Source organism: Salvelinus namaycush, chromosome 7 (genome assembly GCF_016432855.1).
Source record: "Salvelinus namaycush isolate Seneca chromosome 7, SaNama_1.0, whole genome shotgun sequence".
NCBI classification, from domain to species: domain Eukaryota; kingdom Metazoa; phylum Chordata; class Actinopteri; order Salmoniformes; family Salmonidae; genus Salvelinus; species Salvelinus namaycush.
The window spans coordinates 18808114-18822816 of record NC_052313.1 but is presented as its reverse complement, the minus strand read 5'-3'; the positions used below and the strand labels follow the sequence as shown (position 1 = coordinate 18822816).

The 14703-nt window shown below is 43.8% G+C and overlaps 1 protein-coding gene across 1 annotated transcript in view; it reads left to right on the top strand.

The window, feature by feature from the left end:
• Positions 1-2010, top strand: part of kcnh2b (potassium voltage-gated channel, subfamily H (eag-related), member 2b) — a 295325-nt gene extending 293315 nt beyond the window's left edge. Inside the window, exons 16-17 of the mRNA XM_038997228.1 lie at positions 984-1161; positions 1423-2010. Of these exons, the coding sequence (XP_038853156.1) occupies positions 984-1161; positions 1423-2010 (766 nt within the window). The remainder of the gene's footprint in view (positions 1-983; positions 1162-1422) is intronic.
• Positions 2011-14703: the final 12693 nt, after the last annotated feature.

Sequence of the window (14703 nt, the reverse complement as noted above, 5' to 3'; positions counted from 1 at the left end):
ATACAGGGACAAGGACAGAGACATACAGTGACAAGGACAGATAGACAGGGACAGACATACAGGGACAGAGACATATGGGGACAGAGACATACAAGGACAGATACACACAGAGACAGAGACAGACAGGGATAGCGACAGAGACATACAGAGACAGAGACATACAAGGACAGGGACAGAGACATACAAGGACAGGGACAGACACATACAGGGACAGAGACAGACATACAGGGACAGAGACAGATGGGGTCAGAGACAGACAGGGACAGAGACAGTGACAGGGACAGGGAAAGTGCAGGGACACAGACAGGGACCGGAGCAGGGACAGGTCAGAGACAGGTACAGGGGCAGAGTTAGCTATAGCCCTCTGAGAAAATGGTTAGAATGAGTGTGTAAAAGATGTACAAATGGGAATATAGTGCACAGCTGCTAGTCTGCTACTCCACTGTAGCTCCTTCCATTATGTCTTGTACCACAGTGTCTGATACAAGTCTGTCCCTTGTCAGAGTAATGGAAGTACCCAGGCCTGGTGTTCGCACTCAGCTGACACCTCTCTCTGTAACCCTACCTCATCATTCATATTTATCAGTCTGATTCTGACAGACCTCTTCCTTCCTCTCCTCTCCTCTTCTCGTCTCCTCTTTTTCGCTCCTCTCCTCTCGTCCTCTCGTCTCCTCTTCTTCTCTCCTCTTCTCTCTTCTTCTCTCCTCTCCTCTTCTCACCTCCACAGTGGAATAACAGTTATATTAGCCCCTATGGTCTTATCCAGTCAGTGCCCATTGTCAAGTCTCATTGAGTTCAAAGACCTCCATTATCTAGAAGGCTGAGGCTATGCCTGCTTTTGTGTCTGTTTTGGGAGAGTTACTGTAACATAATTGGCCAGTAATGCTTCTTGGGGGATGCTCCAGGGTAGGTGTCAGCATTTCTGACGTGTGTATGCGTGTGTGTGTGTGTGTGTGTGTGTGTCCGTGTGTTTCTCTCTTCAGGCTGGAAACGAGGATGTCGACAGACATCGGGGCAATCATGCAACTACTACAGCGTCAGATGGCCCTGGTGCCCCCAGCCTACAGCACTGTGTTGTCTCCCTCTCAGGCCTCACCCTACCCTGGCCCTGGTCCTGGAGAGAGGCTGGTGCAGTCTGAGACACTGGCTTCCCTCTCACAGGTACTACACACATACAGGAGATAAACACGTACATGCAGATACACCGGTAGACACCTGTATACATGCGTACACACATGCACTCATACACATGCCCCTCACATTCAGTTGTGTCCACACACACACACACACACACACACACACACACACACACACACACACACACACACACACACACACACACACACACACACACACACACACACACACACACACACACAAAAGGGTCTTCTCTGAATCCCTCCTCGTCTGCATCTCCTCCAGATCTCACACCCCCAGGACTTTGAGGAGTTCCCCGGCAAGTCGTGTGACTCTCTCCGCGGCCCTGATCAGCTGCACCCCCAGGACTCGCCTCTGGTCAGCCCCACCGAGACACACCGAGACACCACTGGGCTGGGCAGCTTAATCCTGGACCTGGACCTGGACCTGGACCTGGACCTGGGCAGCCTGGAGCTAGAACTAGGGGCTGGGTCAGTGGCAGGGTTTGGGTCAGGGATGCGGGCAGGTTCAGGGTTGGGGTCAGGGATGCGGGCAGGTTCAGGGTTGGGGTCAGGGATGCGGGCAGGTTCAGGGTTGGGGTCAGGGATACGGGCAGGTTCAGGGTTGGGGTCAGGGATGCGGGCAGGTTCAGGGTTGGGGTCGGGGATGCGGGCAGGTTCAGGGTTGGGGTCGGGGATGCGGGCAGGTTCAGGGTTGGGGTCAGGGATGCGGGCAGGTTCGGGGTTGGGGTCAGTGGGAGGGGCGAATGGCCTGGACCCTGACACCCAGCGAAGGCTCTCTCTGCCTGAGCCACAGACGCCCCTGGACTCACAGACACCACAGAGGCACAGCTCCGACCCTGGGGGGAGCTAAGGAGCGGTGAGGGGGGAGAAAAGGGACATAGAGAGGGAAAGGAGGGGTAGCTCTGTTTTTCCTCTTTCTGTCACACATCTCATTGGGTCCTTCCCTCAGTCCAGGCGTAAACAGACACACACATAAGAGGGCGTCCCTTTTCTCCCTTCAGCCTCTAAAACCTCACCTATAGGCACTGAGTGTGCCTCACCTCTGACCTCTAACCTCTGACCTGAGGAGAAACCTTGTTTGGAGAGGGGGATGTCTCTCTTTTTCAGGGGTCCTTTCCCCTATCCGGCTCCTAACGTTACCACAGCGTTACCAAACCCACAGACAGCAAGAGAGAGAGAGAGAGAGAGAGAGAGAGAGGAGCACAGCCCTTCTGAACTCAGTCCGGTCCATTCTGGCCTACAGAGATGACTACAGAACGCTCACTCACATGACTGGTTCTGTTTAGAAACGTCCCTTTACTGCTGTATCCAGTATTGGATTACCATAATGGGGAGGGGAAAAAAACTATAATAATTATATAAGTAGCCATTATGTCTTGCACTGAAATTTACAGACATTCTATCTAACATGTCCGTGACGCTTCCGAAAACTGGTTGGTTGGTGGACTGTAGTGTTAGCTGGCCTAACAGAAACTCTGGTGTCCTGTCCTGTCACATCATTGGCCCCTTTTCCCTAAGGTCCGTATCCCCGGAGGCGGAGCCAAGGCCCCAAGAGCATACTGGATTGGCTGGTTTGCACCTCAGGGGTGGGGTTGGAGGAAGGGTTTAAAAGCCATGACTTCTTTGATGAACATATCAAATCCCTATCAGAACCTTGTACAGATTGCTAGAGAGGGGGAGTCTTTGTACAGTTCAATATGCAAACACTGGCGAGAGAGGAGTGTTGTATCCTATATCTGTGTTGATAATATCAGATTCAGGTTCCAAAGCTTTTTGCCCTAGTTTTGTCGGTAGTTCACAAAGCATGGCTTAGTTTCCCCCTCTAACACCTGAAGAAGAAATGACCCACATTTACCCGTCCAAGGATCTGACTACACAGCAATACGCAGCCCCAGGAGAGAACACACTCCACACACATTATAATGTAGATCTTCCATCATCTCCCCGTGTTGCTGTACTACTGCAGGGGTCCTGTCTCACTCTCTTCCTCCACCTGTCCTTTCTCTGGGGAGAGTCTCTGCACATGGTAGTTGATGACACAATGGCGGCCTACGATACGCAGGGAACCTGAAGATTGTATTTAACCGCTTGCTGGTCTGAGCTTCTTATTTATTTATTGGTTTTAGGAATTTGATGTTCTTTGTAGATTGTACCAAATATGATTTCTCGTTTTGCAGAAAGAAGATGTACAGTTTAAACTTATTTGGTGGAAGCAGTGAAATAATATTTTTTTGTAAATGTGGACAGGTACCTCTCCCCACATTTGTGTGTTTGTTTTAACAACTGTTATGTCAGTACAACCATTATAGATGTTTGAGTAATATGACTGTTTGACAGGAGTTGCACTTTATTATTATAATTATAATTTACTCTTCATCAATCCTGACCAGAGATGTTAGCACTGATGTCCGTGTCCACAAACTGGCCACAGACATTAATTCAACATCTATGTTGGTTCAATGTAATTTCCTTGACATGACGTGGAAACAACAATGATTCAACCCGTGTGTGTCCAGTGAGCAGTAGGCTAATATTATCATCAGATCTGAGAAGGGGCGGAGAGCTTTTAGCTCCCAGAGTAAGATTTAAACAGTGAGAGTTAAAGTGAGGTGCAAAGCGGTGAGTAGTGTTTGTGTTTATTGTGCACGGTGCAAACACATTGTATCTGTATGCAGGGAAGAATAGAAGCAGGTGAGCTAGCTGGAGGAGGCAGTGTTTTGAAGTGATGAGTAATGAACATTAAATTACTATATATATTTAGCTTGTTAGAAAAAAACAGAATCACTAAGACAAAGACATTTGTCAGGTTTCAGCTAAGACACGCAAGCAGGCACACACACACACATGCTATTAGGCGCACTGTTCACTGTTAATCACTGTTAGTAATATCTTTGCATGTAAAACCTGTGTTAGTGAATTGGAAGAGAGATAATGCATGAGTTGTGCTTTGGGATAATGCATTTTAGTGTTGAACCAAAGCAACTGAAGGGAAGCAATTACTGTATTCTGCATTGAATTGAATGGAATGGGAAAATTGATAAAGAGATGGTTTTTGATCTAAGGAGGCCATTTAAGCTGCCTGAAGTCAAATCACTGCACTGAACATCTTCAATGGTTGTAACAGTGACACAACAGATGCCAACGACGACAACAAAAAAATAGCATAGGCCAGTATCTACAATTTCTTAAACAATTGTTGAGCTCTTGCTGTGTCACTGTTACAACCATTGAAGATGTTCAGTGCAGTAATGAAACTGGACACAGTAAATAAGCTCAGTTGAAAAGAGGTCTCTTTTGGTTTCGGCGCTTCGACTCTGCTTTTGACTTCAGGCAGCTTAAATGGCCTCCTTAGATAGTGAAAAGTCTCCTTTTGTACAGTTTTACAGTCAAGCCAACCCTCCCAGAAAATAGACTACCCCTACCCACATAGGATGTTATAATACAGAGCCTTTCCAATATCTGTAGTCTGTCACTTCACATAGTTTTTTTGTTCCTCAATCATCACAGAACTGCCTAATATACCATCTACAATAGTTTTTAGTCACATAATCTCTGTCTTGAAGGATATTCCCAACACTTTAGAATGCAATTTCCATTTTGCATTCTTCAAAATCACCACCGTAATGTAGACTGACTGGGTTTAGGTGTAGATCTAGAGGGATTAAGTTATCTATCTTATATCAACAAAATACTGTAATGTATGTAAAGTTGTCATAGAAAGCTCAAACAAGGAAATGTAATTAGCTTCCAGTGAAACATGTGGGATTTGTCATGGTGGCTGAGTGAATGGATCTCACATTTTAGCAACCTACACCAAAGATGATCTATTATATTGACAAGATAGTCAAGTGACCGCTATAATAATGGAAATACATGTCCTCAAAGATGGAAGGCAGGCGGGAGGAGCCGAGATCAGGTGGGACCATTCTAGCCAATGAGAGGGAAGATATGCGCGTGAACAACGAGAACAACTTCCATACAAAATTGTTTTATATCAGTGCATTCGTAACAACCAACCAATTACGAAACTTCTATTTGATCAATTAAGCCTCACATAGCAAATAAGTTATTCAACTTTTTGTTGACCAAATTCAACACTCATTGACCACCAAACAAAAATTCCTCACTTCGTGGTCTTACTTTCTTGGACAGATTTTGGGTGGAGTAAACCCTCTCGCTTCGCCTCCTCTTTGCCTACACACACACACCTCTGTTACACAAGCCTCTCGCACCTCTCACATTTGCCAGAGCACTTTTCAGCTCTTTTCAACTTTATAGTATATTATATAAATATTATGCTGCATCATTGGTCCCGAATTTGTAGATATTTTGAGCAGTGGGGTTTTTGGTAAAGTTTACACTGGATTGCTCTTTCCCGCCTCCCCCCTGTACATAAGAACATCTTGTAAAGGAATACATTCTTGGCACCCATATAGCCAGCACTATGCAGATATTTCTTTGGCATGCTTTGAAATGCAGAAAAACTGTAGAGGAAACAACATAAAGTCTGTTCAACATTTTAATCACGTGAATAAAGATGTTAATAATATTGTTAATAATAATGACGATGATGATGAGGGGTATAATGATAATGAACAAGATTACTTTAATATTGTGCACATTTTATTTGCATGCTGCACTGAGAATCTTTTCAGAAATGAGAGGGTGGATGTACAAGGAAGGCAGCTGATTTTGGGCTGTGTGCTTGCGGCTGTGTAGAGTAATACACTGTATACTTCCGGGTCATGGAAGAGTAACATATACTGTACTTCCTGGTCATGGGAGAAAGGGACACTGAAAAGTTACAAGATACTGTAACATTATGGAGGATACATGTGCGGGGCTACGGCCAGCTCTGCCACAGTTGGCTTTCAGACTAGGGAATATGAATAATAATACAATTCTAGCCTGACCATGTTGGAGTGCATCGCCTATGTCACCCTGTTCATATCAGACACCACAGCAAGCTAGAAGACAGAAGCAGCTCCAGGTCTTGATTGTGTGATAGCGTTATACATGGTTGACTTTATATAACATTTCAAATATTTATTTCAATAAACCTCTTTGAAAACAAACTGGGCGTCTGCTATGTATGTCTGGAGCTTTATAGATTTTTCTTTATATACTTTTAAGTCTCACCCATGTTGGAGTTTTCCACCATCCTCTCACAATTAATGTGGTCAATGGACATGCTATTGAGACACATTCGCTAACAGCAGTACAAGATCAATGGTATTGTCAGAGCCATTTTGATAGAAAAGAAAGTGTTGAAATTATATTAAGGAACATATAAGAAAAATATAAGTTCATGTTTTTAGAAACCCATTTTTTATCTGTTTATTGTGACACCTGGTGGTTACCAGTAGTGCATCAGCAGGGTAGTATAAGGGTTTAATGGCAACATGGCCCAGTCATTAACAGTGAACCATGCAAACCGATGCTGGCACTAAGACGGCACTCAACAAGCTGTATACCGCCATAAGCAAACAAGAAAATGCTCATCCGGAGGCAGCGCTCCTAGTGGCGAGGTACTTTAATGCAGGGTAACTTAAATCTGTTTTACCTCATTTCTACCAGCATGTTAAATGTGCAACCACAGGAAAAAAGACCACCTTTACTCCAAACAGAGACGCGTACAAAGCTCTCCCTTGCCCTCCAGTTGGAAAATCTGACCATAACTCTATCCTCCTGATTCCTGCTTACAAGCAAAAACTAAAGCAGGAAGTACCAGCGACTCGCTCAATAAGGAAGTGGTCAGATGACGCAGATGCTAAGCTACAGGACTGTTTTGCTAGCACAGACTGGAATATGTTCTGGGATACTTCCGATGGCATTGAGGAGTACACCACATCAGTCACTGGCTTCATCAATAAGTGCATCGATAACGTCGTCCCCACAGTGACTGTACGTACAGTTGAAGTTGGAAGTTTACATACACTTAGGTTGGAGTCATTAAAACTCGTTTTTCAATCACTACACAAATTTCTTGTTAACAAACTATAGTTTTGGCAAGTCGGTTAGGACATCTACTTTGTACATGACACAAGTAATTTTTCCAAAAATTGTTTACAGACAGATTATTTCACTTATAATTCACTGTATCACAATTCCAGTGGGTCAGAAGTTTACATACACTAAGTTGACTGTGCCTTTAAACAGCTTGGAAAATTCCAGAAAATGACGTCATGGTTTGTGATAGGCTTATTGACATCATTTGAGTCAATTGGAGGTGTACCTGTGGATGTATTTCAAGGCCTACCTTCAAAAGCAGTGCCTCTTTGCTTGATATCATGGGAAAATCAAAAGAAATGTATCTTTCCCTAAGAAATCAGAAAGACCTCAGAAAAAAAAATGTAGACCTCCACAAATCTGGTTCATCCTTGGGAGCAATTTCAAAACACCTGAAGGTACCACGTTCATCTGCACAAACAATAGTACGCAAGTATAAACACCATGGGACCACGCAGCCGTCATACCGCTCAGGAAGGAGACGCGTTCTGTCTCCTAGAGACGAACGTACCTTGATGCGAAAAGTGCAAATCAATCCCAGAACAACAGCAAAGGACCTTGTGAAGATGTTGGAGGAAACAGGTACAAAAGTACCTATATCCACAGTAAAACGAGTTCTATATCGACATAACCTGAATGGCCGCTCAGCAAGTAAGAAGCCACTGCTCCAAAACTGCCATAAAAAAGCCAGACTACGGTTTGCAACTGCACATGGGGACAAAGATTGTACTTTTTGGTGAAATGTCCTCTGGTCTGAAAGACTTTTCAGCAGAAGCAGAAGAGGCTGTTGTTTCTTTCAGAATTCACCAACCAACTTCTAGGGATTTTTTTCACCACTCACCAAGGTCTTCCTGAAATACTGGTGGTGGCAACTTCTTCCATCACTCTCATTCCTTGGGAAAACAAAGTTAGGTGGTACCTCACTTTGTCCTCTGCAAACTAGTTGTGTCTGAATTCTGTCAGTCAGAACTGAAGGCCAGTCAGCAGGGTCTGTAGACAGTGGTTCATCCTCAGCAGCAGGATTTGGTAGGGATGCTGCTACAGGCATTTCTAAAGGAGAGCACATGGGCAATTGTTTACACACGTTATTCACAGCATTTATAGTGTTGGAACATCCCACATACATACCCAGTAATAATAAAATCATCATTGTTACCTACAATATGGAAACTTAAAACTTTTCAAAAGGGAAATTATTTATTTTGTTTATGTTATGCAGGGATGCACACATAAACACATGAGCGTGCGAACAAACACACCTGAAGAATCCTGCTGGTGAGAAGTGGAAGCAAATGGGTCCTCATCCTCAGACAACATTTGTGTCACGCCCTGATCTGTTTCACCTGTCCTTGTGATTGTCTCCACCTCCCTCCAGGTGTCGCCCATCTTCCATATTATCCCCTGTGTATTTACACCTGTGTTTTCTGTCTGTCTGTTGACAGTTTGTCTTGTTTGTTCAAGCCTACCAGTGGTTTGTCTCAGCTCCTGTTTTTCCTTAGTCTCTCTTTTTCTCAGGCTCCTGGTTTTTGACCTTTGCCTGTCCTGACCCTGTACCCGCCCGCCTGACCACTGCCTGACCTGACCCTGAGCCTGCCTGCCGTCCTGTACCTTGGCCTCTGCTCTGAATTATTGACCCCTGCCTGCCTTGACCTGTCGTTTGCCTGCCCCTGTGGTTACAATAAACATTGTTACTTCACAGTCTGCACTTGGATCTTACCTTGATTCCTGATCATTTGTGAAGACACCTGTGTGGCTGAGGAGGTGGATGGCTCCTCATCCTGAAGCTCCGAGATCATTTCTGAGATAGGACTGTGTGGCTGAGGAGGTGGATGGTTCCTCATCCTGATGCTCCGAGATCATTTCTGAGATAGGACTGTGTGGCTGAGGAGGTAGATGGCTCCTCATCCTGAAGCTCCGGGATCATTTCTGAGATAGGACTGTGTGGCTGAGGAGGTAGATGGCTCCTCATCCTGAAGCTCCGGGATCATTTCTGAGATAGGACTGTGTGGCTGAGGAGGTAGATGGCTCCTCATCCTGAAGCTCCGGGATCATTTCTGAGATAGGACTGTGTGGCTGAGGAGGTAGATGGCTCCTCATCCTGATGCTCCGAGATCATTTCTGAGATAGGACTGTGTGGCTGAGGAGGTAGATGGCTCCTCATCCTGAAGCTCCGGGATCATTTCTGAGATAGGACTGTGTGGCTGAGGAGGTAGATGGCTCCTCATCCTGAAGCTCCGGGATCATTTCTGAGATAGGACTGTGTGGCTGAGGAGGTAGATGGCTCCTCATCCTGATGCTCCGAGATCATTTCTGAGATAGGACTGTGTGGCTGAGGAGGTAGATGGCTCCTCATCCTGAAGCTCCGGGATCATTTCTGAGATAGGACTGTGTGGCTGAGGAGGTAGATGGCTCCTCATCCTGAAGCTCCGGGATCATTTCTGAGATAGGACTGTGTGGCTGAGGAGGTAGATGGCTCCTCATCCTGAAGCTCCGGGATCATTTCTGAGAGAGGACTGTGTGGCTGAGGAGGTAGATGACTCCTCATCCTGGCTAGTGCCAGAGGGTGCTCCAAAATATTTCAGAAGTGCCCCTGAATTTGCATTGAAATACAGTATATGAGTCTGACACCCTAAATACATTTGTTGTATAATTAAACATACATGTCATTATGCTCAATTTATCAAACTTTCAGAATAGGAACCAAATGAACCATACAACCTCCTTGGCTAATTCTAAGCATAAGACACCCCAAAAGACTCAATATATCACAAAATATACCAAATATAGACGTCTTTTAAGTTAGCCTACAGCATTGGAAATTCCCCTTACTGAGCTCAGGACCTAGTCAATACAATCACAGAAAACCTTTATGATGTCACCTCAATGAAAGTTAACCAAATCAATAATGTGCTAGTCAGGTTGTAATCGCTTTGCTGCAGGCTACACACATTATCTTGATGAAACTGTGTGGAATTATATCCAATGTTATGTAAGCTAGTTGGACAGAAAACGGAATATTGTCGCCCTATGTGTAATAGCATACAGTTGAAGTCGGAAGTTTACATACACCTCAGCCAAATATTTTTAAACTCAGCTTTTCACAATTCCTGACATTTAATCCTAGTAAAAATTCCCTGTCTTAGGTCAGTTAGGATCGCCACTTTATTTTAAGAATGTGAAATTTATTTCAGCTTTTATTTCTTTCATCACATTCCCAGTGGGTTAGAAGTTTAAATACACTCAAATAGTAATTCGTAGCATTGCCTTTAAATTGTGTAGCTTGGATCAAACGTTTCGGGTAGCCTTCCACAAGCTTCCCACAATAAGTTAGGTGAATTTTGGCCCATTCCTCCTGACAGAGCTGGTGTAACTGAGTCAGGTTTGTAGGTTTTTTATGGAATATCTACATAAGTGTACAGAGGCCCTTTATTAACAACCATCACTCCTGTGTTCCAATGGCATGTTGTGTTAGCTAAACCAAGTTTATCATTTTAAAAGGCTAATTGATCATTGGAAAATTATTTTGCAATTATGTTTGCACAGCTAAAAACTGTTGTCCTGATTAAAGAAGCAATACAATTGTCCTTCTTTAGACTAGTTGAGTATCTTGAGCATCACCATTTGTGGGTTCGATTACAGGCTCACAATGTCCAGAAACAAAGAACTTTCTTCTGAAACTCGTCAGACTATTCTTGTTCTGAGAAATGAAGGCTATTTCATGTGAGAAATTGCCAAGAAACTGAAGATGGGGTACAACGCTGTGTACTACTCCCTTCACAGAACATCGCAAACTGTCTCTAACCAGAATAGAAGGAGGAGTGGGAGGCCCCAGTGCCAATCCGTAGCACTCACGTCTGTAGCCATGAAGTGCTTTGAAAGGCTGGTCATAGCTCACATCAACACCATTATCCCAGAAACCCTAGACCAACTCCAATTTGCATACCACCCCAACAGATCCACAGATGATGCAATCTCTGTTGCACTCTACACTGCCCTTTCCCACCTGGACAAAAGGAACACTTACGTGTGAATGCTATTCATTGACTACAGCTCAGCGTTCAACACCATAGTGCCCTCAAAGCTCATCACTAAGCTAAGGACCCTGGGACTAAACACCTCCCTCTGCAACTGGATCCTGGACTTCCTGACGGGCCGCCCCCAGGTGGTGAGGGTAGGTAACAACACATCTGCCACACTGATCCTCAACACGGGGCCCCCTCAGGGGTGCGTGCTCTGTCCCCTCCTGTACTTCCTGTTCACCCATGACTGCATGGCCAAGCATGACTCCAACACTATCATTAAGTTTGCCGACGACACAACAGTGGTAGGCCTGATCACCGGCAACTATGAGACAACCTATAGGGAGGAGGTCAGAGACCTGGCAGTGTGGTGCCAGGACAACAACCTCCCCCTCAATGTGATCAAGACAAAGGGGATGATTGTGGACTACAGGAAAAGGAGGGCCGAGCACGCCCCCATTCTCATCGACGGGGCTGCTCCACTAGCAGGTTGAGCGCTTCAAGTTCCTTGGTGTCCACATCACCAACAAACTACCATGGTCCAAACACACCAAGAGAGTCGTGAAGAGGGCACGACAACGCCTATTTCCCCTCAGGAAACTGAAAAGATTTGGGCATGGGTCCTCAGATCCTCAAAAAAGTTATACAGCTGCACCATCGAGAGCATCCTGACTGGTTGCATCACTGCCTGGTATGGCAACCGCTCGGCCTCCGATCGCAAGGCACTACAGAGGGTAGTGCGTACGGCCCAGTACATCACTGGGGCCAAGCTTCCTGCCATCCAGGACCTATTACTAGGCGTGTCAGAGGAAGGACCAACATTTTTTCAAAGACTCCAGTCACCCAAGTCATAGACTGTTCTCTCTGCTACCGCATGGCAAGCGGTACCGGAGGACCAAGTCTAGGACCACAAGGCTCCTTAACAGCCTATACCCCCAAGGCATAAGACTGCAGAACAATTAATCAAATGGCCACACGAACAATTTACATTGACCCCCCCCACTTTGTTTTTACACCGCTGCTACTCGCTGTTTATTATCTATGCATAGACACTTTACATATTACCTCAACTAACCTGTACTTTAGTTTATTTAGTCTATTTCTTAACTCTATTTCTTGAACTGCATTGTTGGTCTAGGGCTTATAAGCATTTCACGGTAAGGTCTACCTGATGTATGCAGCACATGTAACAAATACAATTTGATTTGATTGTCTTGCGCCAAGCTGCGATTTAACGTTTTTGTTAAAAAATGTATGAAATTTTGTTACTTTCACGAGGTTGGAGTAATAACATGTTCAGCTACTTACGACATTGGCTCGAATCCAGTGGGGGAAAAGGTGCCCAATTGTCATACTTCAGTAAAAGTAAAATGACTCAAGTAAAAGTGAAAGTCAACCAGTAAAATCCTACTTGAGTAAAATACTAAAAGTATTTGGTTTTAAATATACTTAAGTATCAAAAGTAAAAGTATAAATAATTTCAAATTCCTTATATTAAGAAAACCAGACCACCATTTTCTTGTTTTTTAAATTTATGGATAAATTAAATCATTCAAAATGCAGCGAGTACTTTGTTGTCAGAGAAAATATATGGAGTACAAAGTACATAATTTTCATTAGGAATGTAGTGAAGTTAAAGTATAAAGTGGTCAAAAATATAAATAGTAAAGTACAGATGAGATACCTAAAAATGTTTTTACTTAGGTAGTACTTTCAAGTATTTTTAATTAAGTACTTTACATCACTGCTCGAATATACGATGTGCCTTTAGATTTTAAGAAAATTAACAACTAAGTAATAATTTTTCACTTCTCCCATTTACTTACATTTGGTCTGCTTCGCTAAGCGTTGGGCCTCTGGGTTTAGAAACACTCTGGTGCCATTGCGGCCATCTCCATTTTGAAGTAGTCCATTTTCTTCATCTACTACTTCTATGAGATGGTAAACAAACCAAAAGGGTGCATATTGTCACCTGGAGTGTGTTGTTTGAACAGGTATAAAGCCAAGGTTGGTGATTTTCTGCCACCTGCAGTTATGGAATGTTTGCTAAGTATAATCAAGTGGCTAATCCCTCCTGATGACCTGGATGGAATTATGTGATCCTTTCCAAACCCATAGGAAGTACCAGCTCTATCTATCTCTATGCGTCCACCACTGAAAGGTGAGCTTTTGGCCATGCGATGGCGACATTGTATAATGTAATGCAAAAGGGTTGAAACAGTAACTGAAATTATTTCCAAACTCGGTGATACAATGTTAATGAGTGGTTACAGTTAAACACTGAAAGATTACTTTTTTTACAAAGTAATGCAGTAACTTAGTGTCAGGGTAAGTTATGGTACTTTTCTATGCATTTTTGGAAGCATGTTTTATAGCATGAACTGCCATTTACAATATTTCTACAGTTTATAAACGATATTATGATTTGGTCATTCCAACAGCCAACACTGCTCATTAAATCGAATAATAAGATTTAGACCTATGCTATAGCCTAGCAAGCCCATAGGCCTGATGAATAATGCACTTTTTTATGCATTCGAATTTCAAACTTGCAGCAACCAACTGCAGATGAAAGTCGAGGAGTGAAATCGGGGAGGTGCATCTACGAAAGCCAAAAGTCGGAACAATGATTTGGTTTTCCAACAAGCATGGCTCAATGCAACATGGCAATGTTGCCATTGTTTATAAGTTTCTTTGAAATGTTGAAATAAACATGTCTCCAACCTCCATATCACACACTGTAAATATACGTGCGTAGGCGTACATTGTACTATTAATTGGAGAGAGACTCAAATATTACATTCACTTGTACACTGTTTAGATATGAAATGCGGGCAAGTTACTTCCTGTTTCAGTAACGTCTTTGGTCACGTTCGCGGCAATCAAACAAAAACACGAATGATTGGTTGACAATTAGTGCCTCCCACAATGCAGGCGATGGCTGCAAGTTGCAGCTATTGAGGAGCAACTACATAAAATTGCAGTTGAAACTTCATGACCTTTGATCATAGGGTTGTTGTAAAGTTAATGTAGTCGACATGTCGGCGCAAGTCAGATTTTTTTTTACCCCCATAATGCAATACAATTTGAAAGGCAGTGACCACCGACTTGATAAAAGTGATCCGCTCCAACGCGCCCAATGCGATTGATATATGATCTAGCCATGGAGACTATCCGCCGGCGACATTCTGACGTTTTAGTCGGGTTGCGTGATATTCTTCAATGGCTGTTCTTATGGTTGCCTATTGGGCCAATACAGTCCCGTAAAAGGCATCAAACGTACTCATTGTACGTTCTGGTTGTCTATCAAAGTAAATTACAGAGCCGAAGGAAACCATCAGGGCGTTCGCTTGTAAAATACGAAGCTGTGATTGGAGGTAGCGTCTGTCAAAAGGACATTTTCGCTATTATCATTGGATAAAATTTCAGTCAGTTGGTAGTTTGGGATTTTGATTGGAGGAAACTGTCTGTAGGCGGTAATGTTACCCTGCGGTCACTGAAGCGCAGTACGGGAG